This window comes from Mustela lutreola, chromosome 13, assembly GCF_030435805.1.
Source record: "Mustela lutreola isolate mMusLut2 chromosome 13, mMusLut2.pri, whole genome shotgun sequence".
NCBI lineage: Eukaryota > Metazoa > Chordata > Mammalia > Carnivora > Mustelidae > Mustela > Mustela lutreola.
In genome coordinates, this window is record NC_081302.1 from 53,523,291 (window position 1) to 53,540,652 (window position 17,362).

Here is a 17,362-nt window from a genome sequence, read left to right on the forward strand (position 1 = left end):
AGTTAGGTGCTATTCTCATGATGCCAGCTGTGTGGCTTTGCAATCAGACCTTGTTGGGAGAGTCTGATTTAATGATGCTCAAGTGACAGGACCAGTGAGACCGTCACAGGGCGGAGCTGATGTGGTTTTCAGAGAGAAGCTGATGTCATGGTTTTTATAAGCAGCTAGGGAATGGCAAGTCATGAAGAGAGGGGGCCATTAGCAGGCTCAGGAAACGCAAAGCTGGCTCTCTTTAATGTGCGATGACGGATGGGAATGAGCTGTACGGTGGCGACCATTTCACAAGATCTACATATATTGAATCAGTATGTCATACACCTGAAACTAATATAATGTCATATGTCCATTATACCTTAATTAAAAAAAAAACCAAACTGGTTCTCTTTGGAAAGGGAGAAAAGAGAACCAACTCAAAGGGAAACAAAGAAAATTTTTTAAGAAGCCACACTCATTTTTCAAAGGTCTTTGATTTTTTAATGCTAGTAATATGTGAGTGTTTTTAGGAACTGTTATAAAAACAGCTTCTTCCTAAAGTCGGAATTACAGATGCTTCTACAGACTTCTTTAGATGCTTCCTAGAGGTAACCTTAATACTCCCATCGTACAGGAGGAACATTCTGGGTTTAAGAGGCTCCTGCTGATCTCATTCCAGTCCTCACCAGGATGGAACTCGGGAATTCCATGGCTCCTTCCTCTGGAACCTCCCCATGGCTTGTTCTACCTGCGTCCTATGGAGTGTGGATCAGCCCTACTTCTGCAGGGCAAGAAAGTGGCTTCCAAGCAGGATTGTGGCCTCTCAGGGGTGTAAATTCTCTTTGGAAAAACCCATAGCATAGGGTAAAAGTTCTCTTGGCAAAATGAAAAAACAAACAAACAAACAAACAAACCCAATTGGTTGGCTTCCCCAGAGATAGGGCCCAGGTATTGTGGGGCAGGGCCCCAAGTTCAAGTTCCTTGTCCTTGCTAGGGAATCAGCTGTGCCTACCTCTGTAACCCAGATGCCAGAAAGGTGGAGCTTCCCTAAGCAGAAGCACAAAATGCAAGTGCGAATCTGGGTGTCTCCAAAAAAGCAGGACGACAGAGAAGCAAGCCACTGCCCTGACAAAGCCTTCTCCGTGCCCTCTCGAGAGAATAGAGAGACCACATATGTAGCCTCAAGCAAGACCGGCACACCTCACCCCACCATGCGCCCGTCTCATGCCTGCATGCTGTGTCCCAGGCCCAAGCTGCAAGCCCCTCACTCCCTTCTGCTTCATGCCTGGTCACAGTCCCTCTCTGGAACCTTCCTCTCAGCTGGGGCCTGGAAGAAAGCGTGTGAATGAAGGAATTCAAACCAAGATGAGCGTGATGGATAGCCTCTCAGGGCTATTTGTATTTTAAAAGAGAAGCCCCTCTCTCTGGGAAATGCAGCTCCAAAGATAGACCTCAGATGTTAGGGGCGAGGAGCCAGGCCAGCTGCATGGAGCTGTGTTCTAGCCAAGTGACTGACTGTCTGCTCTCAGGCCGTCTTGTGGAACTGCCACAAACTCCCAGCTCTGCAGAGAGCCTTCCCATTTCTTCCAGTCCACACTGAGAGTCAGAGAGAAAAAGAGATTCTGTGGTTTGGGCCCTGCATGCTGAATCGTAGATCTCTGTGCTTGAGCTGGCACTGTATGGACATGCATAGTCTATCAGTGTTGAAAATAGTTGTTCAAAGACATCTGAGGCCCCAAAGGACACTTTTCAGGTAAAAATCCTTTCTTTGTCAACTGCAAAATAAATGTGTGGGTTTCCCAGGCCATGTATTAGTTAACTAAGTCCCAAACCTTCCCGGGTATGCCTTGTCCTATGCCCTCTTTATTTTTTGTGTGTAATACCCTGGAATCCGAGCGTCCTGGCTGGCATGCTGCAGAAGCCCGTGGGTTCCTCACCAGCCCTGCGCTCTGTGGGAAACTCCTCACCCCACTCCCTAACCCCCCCAGGAGCTAAGGCCAAGGCTGGTCAACAGGCTGCTTCCCCAGTGCCGTTACTTGCTTTCCACTGGGCCTGCACGGGCCCCTTTCTGGGCCAGTGTTTTCGGGGCTGAATTTTACATGGGCCAGAAAATATTTGGTAAGAGGAAATGGACCTACTAGCTTTGCTAAGACTCAGTCCATTCCTGGAGCCCCAAGGATTAAAAATAAAAAAGTCTTAATTAGTGTGGGAATGAAGAAATGTTCAGTCTTGTTAAATTAGCATCAGGATTTATTAATATAAATATATTGCACTTAAAAACCCAACTTTAATGTCCTGAATAAACATACTTTTTTTTTCTTCAACTAATAAGGCCTCACGTATGGCATCATGAGACCAATTACACAGAGGAGTCCTGACAGGCTCATTATTTGCTTGCACCATTCTGGCCAGCATGAAGGGACAGACCTGCTCTGGGATGTTTGGACTGACATCTCCCCCTTCCCTTTCCAGGTCAAACTTGGCCAGTGATTCTAAGGCTTCAGAGTTCCCTGGAATTTTAAGAAATCCCGATATTATCCTGAAACTCTTCTGGGCTTACACCCACCATCTCCAGAGTTAGAGTTGATCGGCAAACACGGATTGCTTTTTCAGGGAAAGAGCGGGCAGCCCCAAAGCTCTTTGACAAAGCCAGTGAGAAGAGAGGAGACTTGAGGTAAGCCTGGCGCCCACCTGGGGGAGAGGACCATGCCTGGGGGGTGGGCGAAGCCCCGCAGAGCTGATGTGTCACCTGATGAGATTTCTTTGATCCGAACAGGACGTTCCCGCCACAGTCTGGATCCGAACCACCTCAGGACAGAGTTCTCTTTTGCTCTGAGTGGCCAAATACCACAAGCGTCACTCGACTTTGAGATTATGTAACGCCGACATTCCAAAGCTGACATGTGGCTGTGAGGACAGACACGGTGTCTGTTCGAAGGTGTCAGCCCCAGACGGGCACTGGTGTCTAAAGAGAGTGTCAAATCATTTTCAGCTGGAGAGGATTGCCTGGCAAAGCATTTTTTTCCCCCCTCCAGAGATTTTTGTTTACAGGATTTAACAATGAAAAAAGAAAAAAAACCACACACACACACACACACACAATTGCTCATTGTTCGGCTTGCGGCACAAAGGTCAGCTCGGGGCACCCAGTAGTTTTCCAATTTCTGACCCTTTTTGATCCCACGGTGCAGATCAGCAGATAAGGAGTTTTATTTTAAGGCAGCAAAATGCAAAGTAAGAGACAATGGGTAGAAATGTTGTGAATGACTGTCCAACAGAAGTATCTGTCCAGCTGATGGGGGAAAGCCCTGCTTGTCCAAACTGAATGACATTTTTTATAGCTTTTAGAAAGCATATGCTGTCAGGGACACTGTATTGCTGGGGCAATGGGTGTCGGTGCCCAAATCCTCTGTTCGTGGGAGGCAAAAACACACTGACATGATGTGGTTCTTGTAAGATGTGTGATGCACAGTCAACTCAGTGGCTCTGTGAGATCTAGAAGCAGGGACTAGAGTGTTAGAGATAATTTGGTTCAGCTTTTCAAGTTTAAATTCATTTTAAATAGATGAAGCAACTGAGACCCAGAAGTGACAAGTCCAAGTTCACACATCACAGCAGCATCTAGAACTTCCTTTCCACTGACTAATCCTACTTGGAGTTTATAAACTCTTCCACCACAAGATCAAACACTGGAATTCCTTTCCATGACCTAGAGTACTTTTGCCGTAGCAAATCTGCGAAAGAAAAGTAAAGGCAAGGCAATGGTTAAGACCCTTATGATAACACCCTGGCCAGAAAGTGGGAGCAGATTAGGCTCTCCATCGAAGCATTTTAAAAAGCCAGACATGTTACTGGTTGGAAGAATTTTTCTGGAAATGGACATTTTATTTCCTAAGATGAAAAAAAGCAAGGCACAATTTATTAAATACAAAGGTACATGTGACTATTCTTTGATGCAATTCCAGAAAAAAGTTTGTCCAGGCAGGAGTTGTTGGCTTAGCATTTGTGGAATCTCTCTCCTAACTGTGATTGTTGGGCCATAACGGCAACAGGACACACAGGCGACCACCCTGGTATTGCCCCCAGTCCCATACCTCTCTGCTCCCTTCTCGGGGGGAGTTTAATTCTGGCTGAGCTGACAGGTGCAGGAAGGAGCCAGGTGGAGGGAGGGTTGAGGCCTCTGGAGCTGGCCGTTCGGGAACACTGACCGTGTTGTCCACGGAGAACTGCTTCTAAATGGCTTTCAAAGCCCTCGGGTTTGTTCAGAGAAAATCCCGCTGGCATTGATGGATCTCTCCTCCTCTGGAAAGAATGAAATGATTCATGCTGAACATGGGACAGGCTCAAGTACTCCGGCTCGGATCCACTCCTGGCTGGAGGTGCCCCATGTGTGATGAGGTCATCTTGCTGGGGCACACAAAAGGTTCTGGGTGGGGGGTGGTGGTGGGGTGAGGGGGTTACACACTAGACAGCGGCCATTCATAGCCTTCATTCCTCCTGGTGCTTACGGGTCACAATGAACCTTCTCAGCATTACACGGGCACTACAAGACCGAGCCGGTTCAGAAGCTTTTCAATGGAACCCCCCCTGAGGCTAGCAATGCATTTATTATAATGTCTTGGCCCTAAGAAGGGCCTGGGAACAGATTGGAGTGGCCTATAATTAAGTACATTTAATAATAAAGGCACAAACTTCTTAGGTATTCCAAGAAGTGAAAATTATACTCTTCTCAGCTCCTCTCTCTCTACTCCCCTCCCCCACCATCTTTCCCTTTTACAAATAAGTCAGGAGTCACATGTTTTTCTTTGTTTGTTTGTTTGTTTGAAATGATAATTGCAAGGATGTCTGGCCAGTGGGGAAAGGGAAATTGAATTACGTGAGAACATTCTTCCCATGTTTAAAAAAATGGCCTCTGCTAATTCAGGTAGTTAGGGCACAGGCAGGATTTGTTAAAAGGCCATTCCGTTAGGGACTTGCGGATTCCGGGCAAAGCATTTTGGGGCTGTGGCCCTCTCGCAGAGGGGACACCCTCAAGGGGTTCAAGTTGTTGCTTAGCCTAGGAAGGCCCAGTGGGAGGTGTCCCTCCAGCAGTGGCTTCTACCCTCGGTCCCCACGCGCTCCTCTGAGTGCCTGAATGGGTTCACGGAGAGTCCCGGGGAGAGAAGAGAGCTCTCTGAACCGTGGTCAGGCTGCAAGAAAAGGAGCAAAATCTGCAAGAGCTCATCTTCGAGGTGGGAAGAAAGCACGAAGGGGGCTAGCCCAGCCCTGAGCTGCCCCGCCTGACTGTGAGGAAAAGTAAGACGAGCCATGCGAACTCACTGGACGGGACTGCATGGGAATCTGATCGTTTTTATTTCTTTGACAGCTGATAGGGAGTTGGGGTGGAGAAACAAACGGGTGTTTTCTTTCCTCTGACTGACTAAAATGAAATGAGCCTGTACAATTTCATGCTATATAGGCAAATAAGGTAATATTATTAACAAGACTGATTTTTCCAACTTGCGACAAGCAAGTACCCATCCACTGGTGCTCCCCGCCATTTTGCCTGCATCACTGGTGGAGAGGAACTTCTTTTATGGTTGAACAGAGCCTGACTCTGGCTGTAGCATTTGATTGTAAACAAAATGACATCAGGCCTGTTGATAAATAAAGGTCAGCCTAAGGTAGGTGGAAATAAGGTACACTTGGAAAGAAAAAAGAACGAATCTTGAAAAAAAGGTTTTTTTTTGTGTGTGTGTGCGTTTTTTTTTTTTTTTAACAGCTAAAGAAATCTCCAGTTCCCATTAATTCAAACATGCTGCCTTGTTTTTACTCTGCTTTAAGTAAAACCATAAGCGTTTGTTATTTCAAGCATTACGTTTTTGACACTGAAGTATGTGGAACTTGTGAGAAGCACTGGAAGAACAAGAAGATACAGGAAGTTCAAGGCAAGACAGCCTTTAGCATTCCATGATGGCAGCATGGAAATAGGACATTTGCTCTTCATTATTTAAAGAGTCTTTTAAAAAGTCAAATGGGAAAGGAAGCAATGCAGGGATCTTTTGATTCCTTTTGGCTTTGGCCAAGAAAATGGAATTATTGAAAAAAATCTAACCTTTTTTTAAAAGAACTGCTGTTAGGAGGCTTTGCAGTAGGTTAAATACTATAAAAATCATGGAGGAAAAAATAAAATAAATTATTGGACAGGAGCAAGTTGGGTGAGTTTACACAGACTTTTATCTCAATGGCGGAACATGGCATCAGAAATCACTTCTGTTACCTCAGGTGACCAGTCATTGTGTTAAGGCAAAAGCAAGGAATTCTCTTCCCCTCTGGTTTCTGGATATAAACCAAGCGCCATAGTTCTCAAATTGCCTTTGTTGACTCCTGACCTTTTTTTTATAAAACTCAGCTCAACTCGCTTTACCCAAGAACCCATCCCCGGTGGTAGATTTCCATGCACAAGCTCTCCTCCTGCTGCTTTCCTGCATTCTGATTCCTGAGCGAGCCCAGGAAGAGCCGGGAGTGCCAGAGTCCTCCAGGCAACGCGCAGGGTCACAGCTGTCGTCTTTTCTTTGGCGGGCTCTTTATTCCCATCTTATTTTAAGTCCCGGGGTCATCAGGGTGATGAAGGGCCTTCCCTAAACAGTGGACAGCATGGTGGAGGTGAAGATCTGTTGTAAAATCTGGGGGATGTCCTTGGTATCCATGGCAATGAAGGACCGGCCAGCTGGTAAAGTTCTCTGAAGCCTGCCCGGATGGAAAGGGAAAGAAAAATTACCATTGCAAATGGGGGCTCCCCTTCCACTTCCTGCCCCCGTAACCACAGCATCCAAAGGAAGTTTTTACTTTCTAATACCTTGCCCCTGCCTACCACGGAATGGTTTGTCAGCAGGCAATAAAAGGCTTGGAAGGGCCACAGAACAGAGGGAGAGAAGCACACTGAGAGCAGTGAACCAAAAGAAAGCTCTCTTCAGTGAGAAAATCAGTTAATTTGAAAAGAAGTTTCCTTCCTTTTATTACTGTCATTTCCCGGTATTCCCTTGGCAGAACAGAGCCCAAGGGACGAATCTGGGATTAGCTCACCTGGGTCCAGCAAATACGTGGACCTCACCCTGTGCTTCTAAGTGCTTTCCCTGCCTTAGAACTCAGGCCGGGAAAAACGCTGCCCAGCCAAATCCAGGTGGTTCTTTCTTTCCTTCTCTCTCTCTCTCTTTTTTTTGGGGGGGGGGGGCGCTCACATCATGCAGTGTGAAGGGCAATCTGGCTTGCGCAGTTGCAGCTCTGATGACACCAAGGTTATATAGGCTTATGATAATTCTTTTAAATGGCGATTTATCATCTGGAACAAAGGGCCATTTCTGAAAGCAATGAAAGTACAAGACACAGTTCTATCCAAAAGAACGCCTCCTTTCACTGTGCCAACAAAGTTTGGTTTTGGAATGACATTTCATAAAAGTCAACCATCCTGTGTCGTATCATACATTTGGCATGCCTGGGAGACCAGCTAATTCTGCAACATATCTTTTGCCAGTGGATGTTGGACCATTTCCCTAGGAAACCACAAGGGTATTATTGTACTTTCTTAAGTATTCAAACAGGATCTGTTCACTAGAAAGACAAAATAGCTATTTCAGCTCAACCAGTATTTGCTGAACTTGCTGTCTGCTTAATACTGGGCTGGTCCTGAAAGAAATCTGGGTGGAAAAGGGATGGCTTGCATTCGAGAACATCAACATTCCAGAAGATGCTAAAATATAAACCTGAGAAAAATGCAGTTAGTTGTAATAAACTGACAGTAATGACATGAAACTAAGGCAGTTCTTAAGCTTATTCTGCAATCCTGCAGTGGCAAAGGGAAAAGAAAAGATGCCAGCTCTTTGGAAGCTAAAACGTGTCCTAGTCTATACAGCACTCTGTATCTCAGAGTGTGACAGGTAAAAGACAGGAAGAACGAAAAGCTATGTGTTCTGGGCAGGAATGTTATTTTTGGGGGGTGGGGGAGCTCTACTTTCATTTGTGTTTTCTGCTTCATACAACTATTTCAAATGGAGAAAAATCACAAGTTCTTTCTGCTTATAATTCAAAAAGATAAATGTTGGTGTGTTTGAGAAATCAGTGTTTCCAGATCTCTCCTTTCAGTTCATCCACAGTGGCATTTGTTATCTGACCATAAACTTCTCTAGTGAATATTCAACACGTTCAGTGTAGTGTTTTACTATATATTCTTTCTTTTCTAAAATTATTTTTATTAACATCGAATGTATTATTTGCCCCAGGTCTGTGAATCCTCAGGCTTATACATTTCACAGCACTCACCATAGCCCACTTACTCTGTCTTACATTGTCTCCCAGTGCTTCACCTGCCTGTCTCCTCAGTGAGAAGGGACAAATACACATATAAGGGGGGTTATCCAAGATAGATAGATATGTATATATATTCCCCATGCATGTCTACCCATGCATATTTATGTATATGTCTCTCTGTGTCTATATATAGATATATACTATATATATACACATATACACACACACACATTTTCTATATCATTTATATACACATTTTATAGACACACATACATATATACCATCTCTCATACTGGGAAAAGTTTGTTACTTGGATATGATGTTTGCGACTTTGAATATGATTTGAACATGAAATCATATTTGGAGTAACTGAACTGATTAGAACTGAGCTTGAGACCTCAATGTTCAGTGCCAAATATATAAAACATTGTCTAATTTATCAGTGGACAAATCAATTTGTTAATTATTCTATTGTTGGTTTAAATAGATGAAAAATAATTAATTTAAGACTATTATTGCTCATCCAAACGTAAGAGAGGGCGCTCTGTCCTCTCAACTGGACCACCAGCCCCTCGAGGGTAGCAGCCCTAGTGGGTACTCTTCCCGCTGCCCCCCTCCCTGCCACTGCCCCTTGTAACACCGATCCCATGAGACGGCATGTGTCAGGCAGGTATTCAAGTGTCTCTCTGTTTGTCCTTTGCCGTATCCCGAGGTGGCCCTTACCTGGTTGCTTGATCGCCTAAAGATCCAATGAAAATGGCAAAAGCATTTACTTGAGGGTTGCTTGTCAGGATCTGGGCAAACCTGGCAGGATGTATTCCGTATCGCGACAGGTTTGCATCACTTAAGACGATGACGAAGTACTCGTCGGCTTCTTCTTTGACAATCTCCTTGATGGCATGTTCTGTCCCCTCTAAAGTGTGGTCCCCACTCATGCAGAACTGAGCGTGGGCGTGCATGGTCTGGGAGGAAGAGACGGGGCACAGAAGCCACGAGTAAGAAACTTTGTAAGCAAACATCATGAGAGTTCCATTAATCAGGAGAACGCACAAATACCGATTATTATACTCGAACAGGAAATATCTAAGTGAGCTCTATTTAATTTGCACCTTAGAGGGACAACAGTACACAGTGATATTTGTATGTGGTTAAGACTTTTGTTAGAAACAGGAAATGTTCCCAGACTCCCCCAGAAGCACTGACTCTTGAAACTCAAGGTGCCACTTAAAGCAAAAAAATCTAAGAAAACATCAAACTTGGCATCTCTCTCTCTCACACACACACACACAGACACACACACACAGTGTGTAGGCAGAATTCCACGGTGGTCCCTAAGATTCCCACCCCCTGGCATGTAAAGCCTGCATAGTCCTTTCCCCTTAAAGGTGGGCAAGACCTGTGAGCAGACATGACATGGGAGAAAAATGAGGAATGGGTTGAATTCCTAATAAAGTTGTAACACTGGGCGCCTGGGTGGCTCAGTGGGTTAAGCCGCTGCCTTCAGCTCAGGTCATGATCTCAGGGTCCTGGGATCGAGTCCCGCATCAGGCTCTATGCTCAGCGGGGAGCCTGCTTCTTCCTCTCTCTCTGCCTACTTGTGATCTCTCTCTGTCGAATAAATAAATAAAATCTTTATAAGAAAAAAAAAGAAATCAATAAAAAAAAAATTATTTAAAGTTGTAACACTAAGCACCGCACTTACAACAACAGCTATGGAGGAAACTTACTTTAAGCTCCTGGTGTGTATGTGTTTCTACTGTAGCTCTAGGTATGGGAAATTGAACTTATCATCAGAAGATACTAAGGACATAAAATTGGGCTTAGAGAGTTCTCTAAACAGGGTCATTCTTTTTCTTTAACTGAAATGTGCAGGGGCTGAGCAGAACTGCAGAGGGTATAGGAGGCGACCCAGGCTGTAGAATACAGATACAATCCCAAGTACACTGAGAATCTGTAGGGAACAACGTTGAAAATTTGTAGGGTGGAGAAAAGGATTTTAGGTGTGATGAATGTTTTCCCAGTTTAATGCCTGAATATGATGAGTGTTTTCCCAGTTTAATGCATGAATATGCCTGTAAAACAGGAAGTCTTTTTCTTTCCTGTAACTCCTGCTGCCTCGGTGAATCTTTTCAGTGATCAGCAGATACTTTACCTAATCTGGTAGAAGTTTTCACAACAGAGAGGTGACTTAATGCATTTACCTTCAGAATTTCTAGTCTTTGCTTATTGTCCTTGGGCATTTTGTTAAGTGGAACTAGACCAATGTTGTAGCCGTCTCCGGAGTGTCCAACGATGTCATACTACAGACGAGAGAATCAGAGAGTTAACAGAACTGTCACCAGACCTGTAAGCCTCCGACTCTCTGGGCGGCCACTAGACATAAGGGCTCCACGGACGGCCCCGGATGGGTCCAGAGAGACAGATGTGTGTTTATCCACAAAGGCAGACAAACTCCAGGCTTCTGGTCCATCCTCTTCTGTGATTTCTGCCCCAACAGGAGGTAGAAAGTATGACGAGGGCTTTGGGCGCTACCAAGAATTCCATTCTTAACTCTCAGGGGAGAGTTCAAAAAAATCACACACACACACACACACACACACACACACACACACACACACACACAGAGTGGTAGGCAGAATTCCAAGGTAGCACCCAGGATTCCTGCCCCCCAGTGTACAAGGTCTGCATAATCCTTTCCCCTTAAGTGTTAAGTGAGGGCAGCACCTATGAATATGATAGGATGTTGCTTGTGATTATTTATTTTATGTGGCAAAGAGGATTCTGCAGATGTAATTAAGCCTGCTAACCAATCAATTCTGAGTTCATCAAAAAGGGAGATTATCTGGGTGGGCCCAACTTAATCATATAAGTCCTAAAAAGTTTTTTCCAGCTGGTAGCATAAGGGAAAGACAGAGAGACTTGAAGTATGGGGGGATGGGACATGTGAGAATTATCTGTGGCTGAGATGGGGCGGGGGAAGATGGGGATCTAGGAATGACCCTGGCTAATAGCCAGCAAGGAAACTGGGACCTCAATCCTACAATGACAAGGAACTGAACTCTGCCAACAATCCAATGGGCTTGACAGCAGAGCCTCTAGGTCGGAAGCCCAGTCTGACTGACATCCTGATTCCAGCCTTAGGAGATCCTGAGCCGAGAACCCAGCTGAGTCTTCCCAGACTCCCAAACTCCAGAACCAGGACCTGATAAATGGGTGTTGCTTTCAGACGCTATATTTGCAGTTAATCTGTCACACAGCGATAGAAAACACGTAGGTTTTTTTCCCTGAAGGCAAAAGTGAAATGTATTCACCACAGAAATCACAGAAAAGCACAAAAAAGAAGATGAAAATTATTCAAGATCACATTAGTCAGAGATAACATCTGTTAATGTTTTGTTGTGTAAGTTTCGAGGCTTTTATTTCCTTTCAATGTATGTGTAAGAGGTTGTACACTCACACACACACGCGCGCGCCCACACACACACAAACACACATTCACATCTACAGCAACAGAACTTTCAACTGAAATGGATGACGTTCACCATGTGGGTTTTATAATCTGCTTTTGTACTCTAGTGTATGACATATATTTTTTGAATTTAGGAAATACCTTCTTAATTCTCTGTCTCACAATGCATATGAGAAAAGGCCAGAGCTGAGTGGGGTGCAGCATTTTTATGGAATCTGGAAAGAAGTTTGGGACCTTGAAGCAACTCTAACTGGAGCAAGGTGGTTTTTAACTGTTGACTCTGCTCCCAAATTCCCCTCTCCTCTGCCATCTCCCTCTAAGAATGTTCATAATGCTGATGTGAAAGTTAGAAGAGACTTCAGGGTATCTGGGCCAACTGGGAATATGCAAAGAAAACTCTTGAGCGTGGGCAAAGATTTTTGGGAGTATTGGGAATCCCACAGAGGGACAAAATTCCTAAGATTCACTGTTTTCTATTGCCGAACTGACTGCCCACCAACAGTTGTCTTCTGAACACCTAGCATGTGCAAAACATGACTCTAGGTGCAGTAGGGGAATGCAGTAGTTTCCTTTCATGTCTATTCCTTTTTAACTGCTGAGTTCTTTGAGGCCATGCCTTATTCATCTCTGAATTTTAGTATCTGTAAGAATGCCTGGTGTGTTTATTGCAAAGATGCAATCACATTGGGGCAATAAGAAGTCTTCCTTTCCCATGTGGGCTACATTCTTTTACAAATAATCTGTTTGGAAGCTGGAATGCATTTTTCCCCACCATGCGATAAATGGTGGTTAGTCCAAGCTAGCTGACAAAAATCCCTGTACTGGAACCCAAACCATTGTACTTAAAATACGAGACGTAGAAAAACTCCCATCGAAATAATTTTGTGCAAAAAAGAGGGAGTCAGAAGGCAAGCTGAATTCATTGTGGAGTGTGCTGGAGTTGTGCATTTGGGGAGGCATGAGAGTGGAAGTCAAGTTCATGGAGTCAGAGATGTGGCTGTCCTCCCCAGGAGGCAGACATGTCTGCCAAGGGCAAATGCCCAGAGAGAGGAGGGCAGAGGAGCCCTTTGACTGAACCCTGGGGAGTATCCTCCTCCGTGGGTGGAAGAAGGACACTGAGCTGAATGGAGAAGACAGGGGAGGCAGCACTTGGTGAAGCAGGATAAGGAGACAGCCGTGGGGAAACTGTCTGTAGGGTCTCAGGGAGGGGTTGGCAACTGTGCTGAATTACGCTGACCACAGCCTTCCCAGAGAATGGGGACTAGTGACCTCTGGGCCTTAGAATCCACAGCGACCTCTGTGGGGAAAAGATCAGTGAAAAGTTTGTGGGATATGAAAGAATAAGGAAACAGCATCTAGAGGGAGTGTTGGGGGACAGCTGTTGGTGCATTTTGTGGGCAGCAGAAAGGGTGTCATGGGGAAGGAGCTCAGAGTCACAGTCGGGCTCTAGTTTAGACAAGGAGGGAGGACACTCCCTTTTCTGAGATTGAAAAAAGGGAGAAAGAATGGGAACGGACAGAGACAAGTGTATAATTGGAAGGGGCAGGTAGACGAATGAAAGCCCACGTAAGATATCTAAATATCTAAAAACTATCTATCAGGCTACAGACCGTTAAATAAGATCCTTCTATCCTCCTTCTTTGATCGACAAATACAGATTATAACGAATGACCTGGAGAGCCAGGACTCCTTAAACTCTGTGCAAGAACAGGGTGGTGTGGGCGGCATGGCCCCTGGCTCACAGCCCAGGCCCTTCCCTTGCTGGACTCGGCTCTGTCCCATTCTGTGAGGTGCCTCCTCAGCACACGCGTGCATACCTAGCTCTCTCGCAGCCACACGCCATCATCGCCCTCCACACAGTCAGACCTGGGCCTTACGTCAGGCCCAGGTCTTCACAACATTGGCTAGTCTGCCCTAAGAAGACAGACCTACGAAAGGGACCCCCGCGTAGGCCCTGGAAGCAGGCTTGGGCTCATCTGAGTTTTCTTGGGGAATCCCCGAAACCAGGAGCATGATTGGAAAACTGGCTCTAACTGAACGTACCCCACTGGCCCCACAGAGTCTTAACTTCATGGGAGGGGTATGGTCAGAGAAGAGCCAGAGTAGGGTCTTGCGCAGGGGCTGGGACAATATTCTGGGCTTGGTTTTAATATTTTTTAAAATTAATACTAAAGATGGTACAAGAGAATTGAAGAGAAACTGACCAATACCTTAAAAAAGCTTGATAGCAAATGCTTTTTAGGGATGTAATAAATTCCACATGTGAAAAAGTATCTCCTTAGGATAGTTTGCTATCAGTCTGTGAAAAGGTAACAGAATTTGAACCCTACAAGCTGCACAGCTCTTGACAGTGGCTAACTGCTGTCCTGGCTTCAGTAGGCGCCTAAGGTCCCTGCCTTCAGCAGCAGCATTGGCCCGGATGTGGAGGAAGCCTGCCCGATTCCTCCATGGACACCTGCTCGAGGCCCTATCAAGTCTGACGGGACAATGGTCACGGCAGGAACTGTCTCAAGCCAAGACTAAAGTTGTCTTGAGAAGGTGCCAGGCAGACTGGCTTTTGTTAGGAGCCTGGTGAAGTCATCTGTTCGGCGGGATCTTACACAGGAGGGGAGAAGATCGGTTCCTCGAAACTGAAGTGGGTTTCTCTTATTTGGCCGAGGCAACAGGGCTATAAATGTATTAGACGTTTCCCTCCCTATTAACTGAAGGTTGAAATTCTTCCTAATCAGATCACTGTGGATGAACCTCTACGAATATGTATTTGACCGCGTGGTCTGCTCACCGGGCTGATGTAACTGGTTACCACGAGGAAAAGAGCTGGTGATTAAACAAAGAGCAGCCAAAGTTGCTTCTGGAGGGTCTTTATCAAAAACAGATACTGGTTGATTAAATGCTTCAGAAACATTTTAGTAACTATCCATCTATCATTTGACTGACTGATCTACCCACCTATCATTTAGTTATCTGCCCGGGAGAAGAAAGCTTACTATACTTTTTCACACAAGTGAGATAAAGATAGGTGAATTACCCATCTCTCTTTCTTCCTCCCTCCCTTCTTCCCTTTCTTCCTTCTTCCTGCCCCCCCCCTTTCTTTCTTTATGGTAAGGAAAGTGCTATTTGCAGAAGGATCCGCCTTTGTCTATGCTGGGTTAGCACTGCAAAGGCAGAAAAGACACACCTGGGCGCCTGGGTGGCTCAGTGGGTTGGGCCTCTGCCTTCAGCTCAGGTCATGATCCCAGGGTCCTGGGATCGAGCCCCGCATCGGGCTCTCTGCTCAGAGGGAGCCTGCTTCCCTCTCTCTCTCTGCCTGCCTCTCTGTCTACTTGTCATTTCTCTCTGTCAAATGGATAAATAAAATCTTTAGGAAAAAAAAAAAGAAAAGAAAAAAAGAAAAGACACACCTAAAGAATAGGATGAGGCTTATAAAATGGTTTGCAGGCTCTGGTTCTCATTTTCCAGACAGGCTTGGGAATTATTCTGCGCCCAAAGTAAATAAAATGCTTGAGAGGAATCCAAAGTACGTCCAAATGTGGACCGTTCCCTGGTGTTACTGTAGATCATTTTAAGCTTCCATTAAGACCAATACTTCTATGTCGTAATTATCTAGTATCTGCTCTCCAAGGACCCCAGCGCGTTTCACAGAGAGAAATTTGCTAATCCTCAAAACTGTCTAGGCTAAAGGAAAGAAGTACAGTAACTCATTCATTTCCCTTTTCTAACCCCTGATCCTGCCATTGCCCCTCCCCACCCCCGTCTGGTTCCTGCTGTGATCAGGGCTGACCAGACTTGCCAGGATCTCAAGCACATTCTGCATGTGGAAGATCATGGAGTCATTAAATAAGAGCCTCACTGTCATTATCAACCCCCCTAATGTTTAGATCGTAACCTTTTTTGAGCAGCTCAAAATTTATATCGTCATGATTTCTCTACTTCTCAAGGTCTCCCCTGAGTCCTTGTAGAGTCTTGCTTTTAGCACACACACATAAATAATAAACCACAGTAGTAAGGGACAGCCTCAATGAGAGAAGGCCAATTTTAATACTTATTTGCTTTAGAAGCCTGCTTAAATGCCCTTTTGCTGTATTTTCTTTTGAAAATCTCATTCATTTAGAGAAAGGTGTAACAAATGAAAACAAATGCTGAGTTTCAGTCAAAGTCACATTTATCACCAAGTAATAAGGCGGATTTATGATACGGAGATTGCAAAGAGATCTCAGCTTAGAATCAAGAGCTATTAGCGTTTTTAAAAAAGATTTTATTTGAGAGAGAGAGAGAGTAAGAGAGAGAATGTGCACGAGAGAGGAGAGGGTCAGAAGGAGAAGAAAACTCCCCACTGATACACTGCTTGATCCCAGTGCTCCGAGGATCAGGAACAGTGACCTGAGCTGAAGGCAGATGCTTAACCGACTGAGCCACCCGGGCATCCTTAGCATTTTTTTTTTTTTTTTTTTTTTAATGAGTAAGATTTATGTTTAGATTTCTATGGAGAAGGATAATCATCTGCTAACTTTAGGAGAGGTTATGCTTTATTACACATCCACATTATAACTAGGTATGAGACAGCGTCTGAGGCTATTTTCGAAGACCGACGATGTGTGAAATTCTCATCTCCTTCTAGAAATCCAAGTTACCATTCTAAGATGGCACCACTGACAGTGGGTAGCAAGGCTTAGGAGATGAATATGTGATTTCAAAAGTCAAGAGAAGTGCCAACAGAATCCTAAGGTGTTAGCTAGCCAATAAGCTACAGTAGCTAGTTAACCTTCCATCGTATCATAGAAGTCAATGTAAAAACAGTGATGACCTGAAGGTCAAGGATTCTAGACTTAGCTCTGATGTTAATAAGTTTTCTGACCTAGGGCAAGTCACTTTTCTAAATCTTGTTTCTACCTTATAAATGATGCTGGTATAGATGACCTCTAACATTATATGCTTTTAAGTCACTTAACCTCTCTGACAAATAGGAATAATCTCTGTTTTATCTAACCTCACAGGATCACTGCAAATATAGAGCAATACATTTAATGAGTAGAAGGTCAATGTATACTTTTTCATAGTTTATAAACTGCTTCTATATATCTCATTTCATCTGGATTCTCTTCACAACCATTGGGGTGGGTATTCTTTACCTCATTTCACAGATGAAGAAATGAATGCCTGGAGAGATGAACAGCAATTTCCTAAGGTCAGAAATTGAGTGTTGGCAGAGGTGGGAGCGGAACCCAGGTGCCCTGACTCTCAATCCAAAGTCTTTACCATAGAGAAATAAATAATCATTCCCCAGCTGTTCCCTTCCCTGTCATCCCCCCCACCCCCAACCTCTTTGGTCAATATTTCTACCACAACAATGGAGTCCATTCTGAATTCCTTCATGTCGAACTGACCCAGAGAACTCTGCACACCCTTCTTTGGTCTTATCTTCAAGTTGCAGTAAGAATTTATTTAAAGCCTAAGCATGATAAGATGACTAGCTTCTATTTCCAAATGTGTGAAACATTCCTGAGGCATCGGAAGAAGGTTCATTATGGACACTGAGCTAAGTTGTTGATACAAGGAATTTTCTCAGCAGGTGCCAGTTTGTGAGTCACATCTTTCCGTATCCTTCTGAGAATTAGCCCAGCCTTTTTGACCACG

General features: G+C 44.7%; 1 protein-coding gene and 1 long non-coding RNA gene across 5 annotated transcripts in view; one reads left to right on the top strand and one right to left on the bottom strand.

Annotated features, from left to right (window-relative positions):
* The window catches only part of LOC131813949 (uncharacterized), a 30,681-nt gene extending 24,822 nt beyond the window's left edge, over positions 1 to 5,859 (top strand). For 2 of the 3 annotated variants that reach the window (XR_009347052.1, XR_009347053.1), the window contains one exon: positions 2,446 to 5,859. This is a non-coding gene — a long non-coding RNA (uncharacterized LOC131813949). Of the gene's footprint in view, positions 1 to 3; positions 1,727 to 2,445 lie in introns of those variants that run through there. The other variant, XR_009347051.1, reaches the window with a different exon arrangement.
* The window catches only part of VWA8 (von Willebrand factor A domain containing 8), a 333,728-nt gene continuing 321,663 nt past the window's right edge, over positions 5,298 to 17,362 (bottom strand). For both annotated transcript variants that reach the window (XM_059144521.1, XM_059144520.1), the window contains 3 exons: positions 10,461 to 10,559; positions 8,983 to 9,221; positions 5,298 to 6,702 (listed from right to left, as the gene is read on the bottom strand). In XM_059144521.1, coding sequence (XP_059000504.1) covers positions 6,594 to 6,702; positions 8,983 to 9,221; positions 10,461 to 10,559 — 447 coding nt within the window. In that variant the 3' untranslated portion in view covers positions 5,298 to 6,593. The remainder of the gene's footprint in view (positions 6,703 to 8,982; positions 9,222 to 10,460; positions 10,560 to 17,362) is intronic.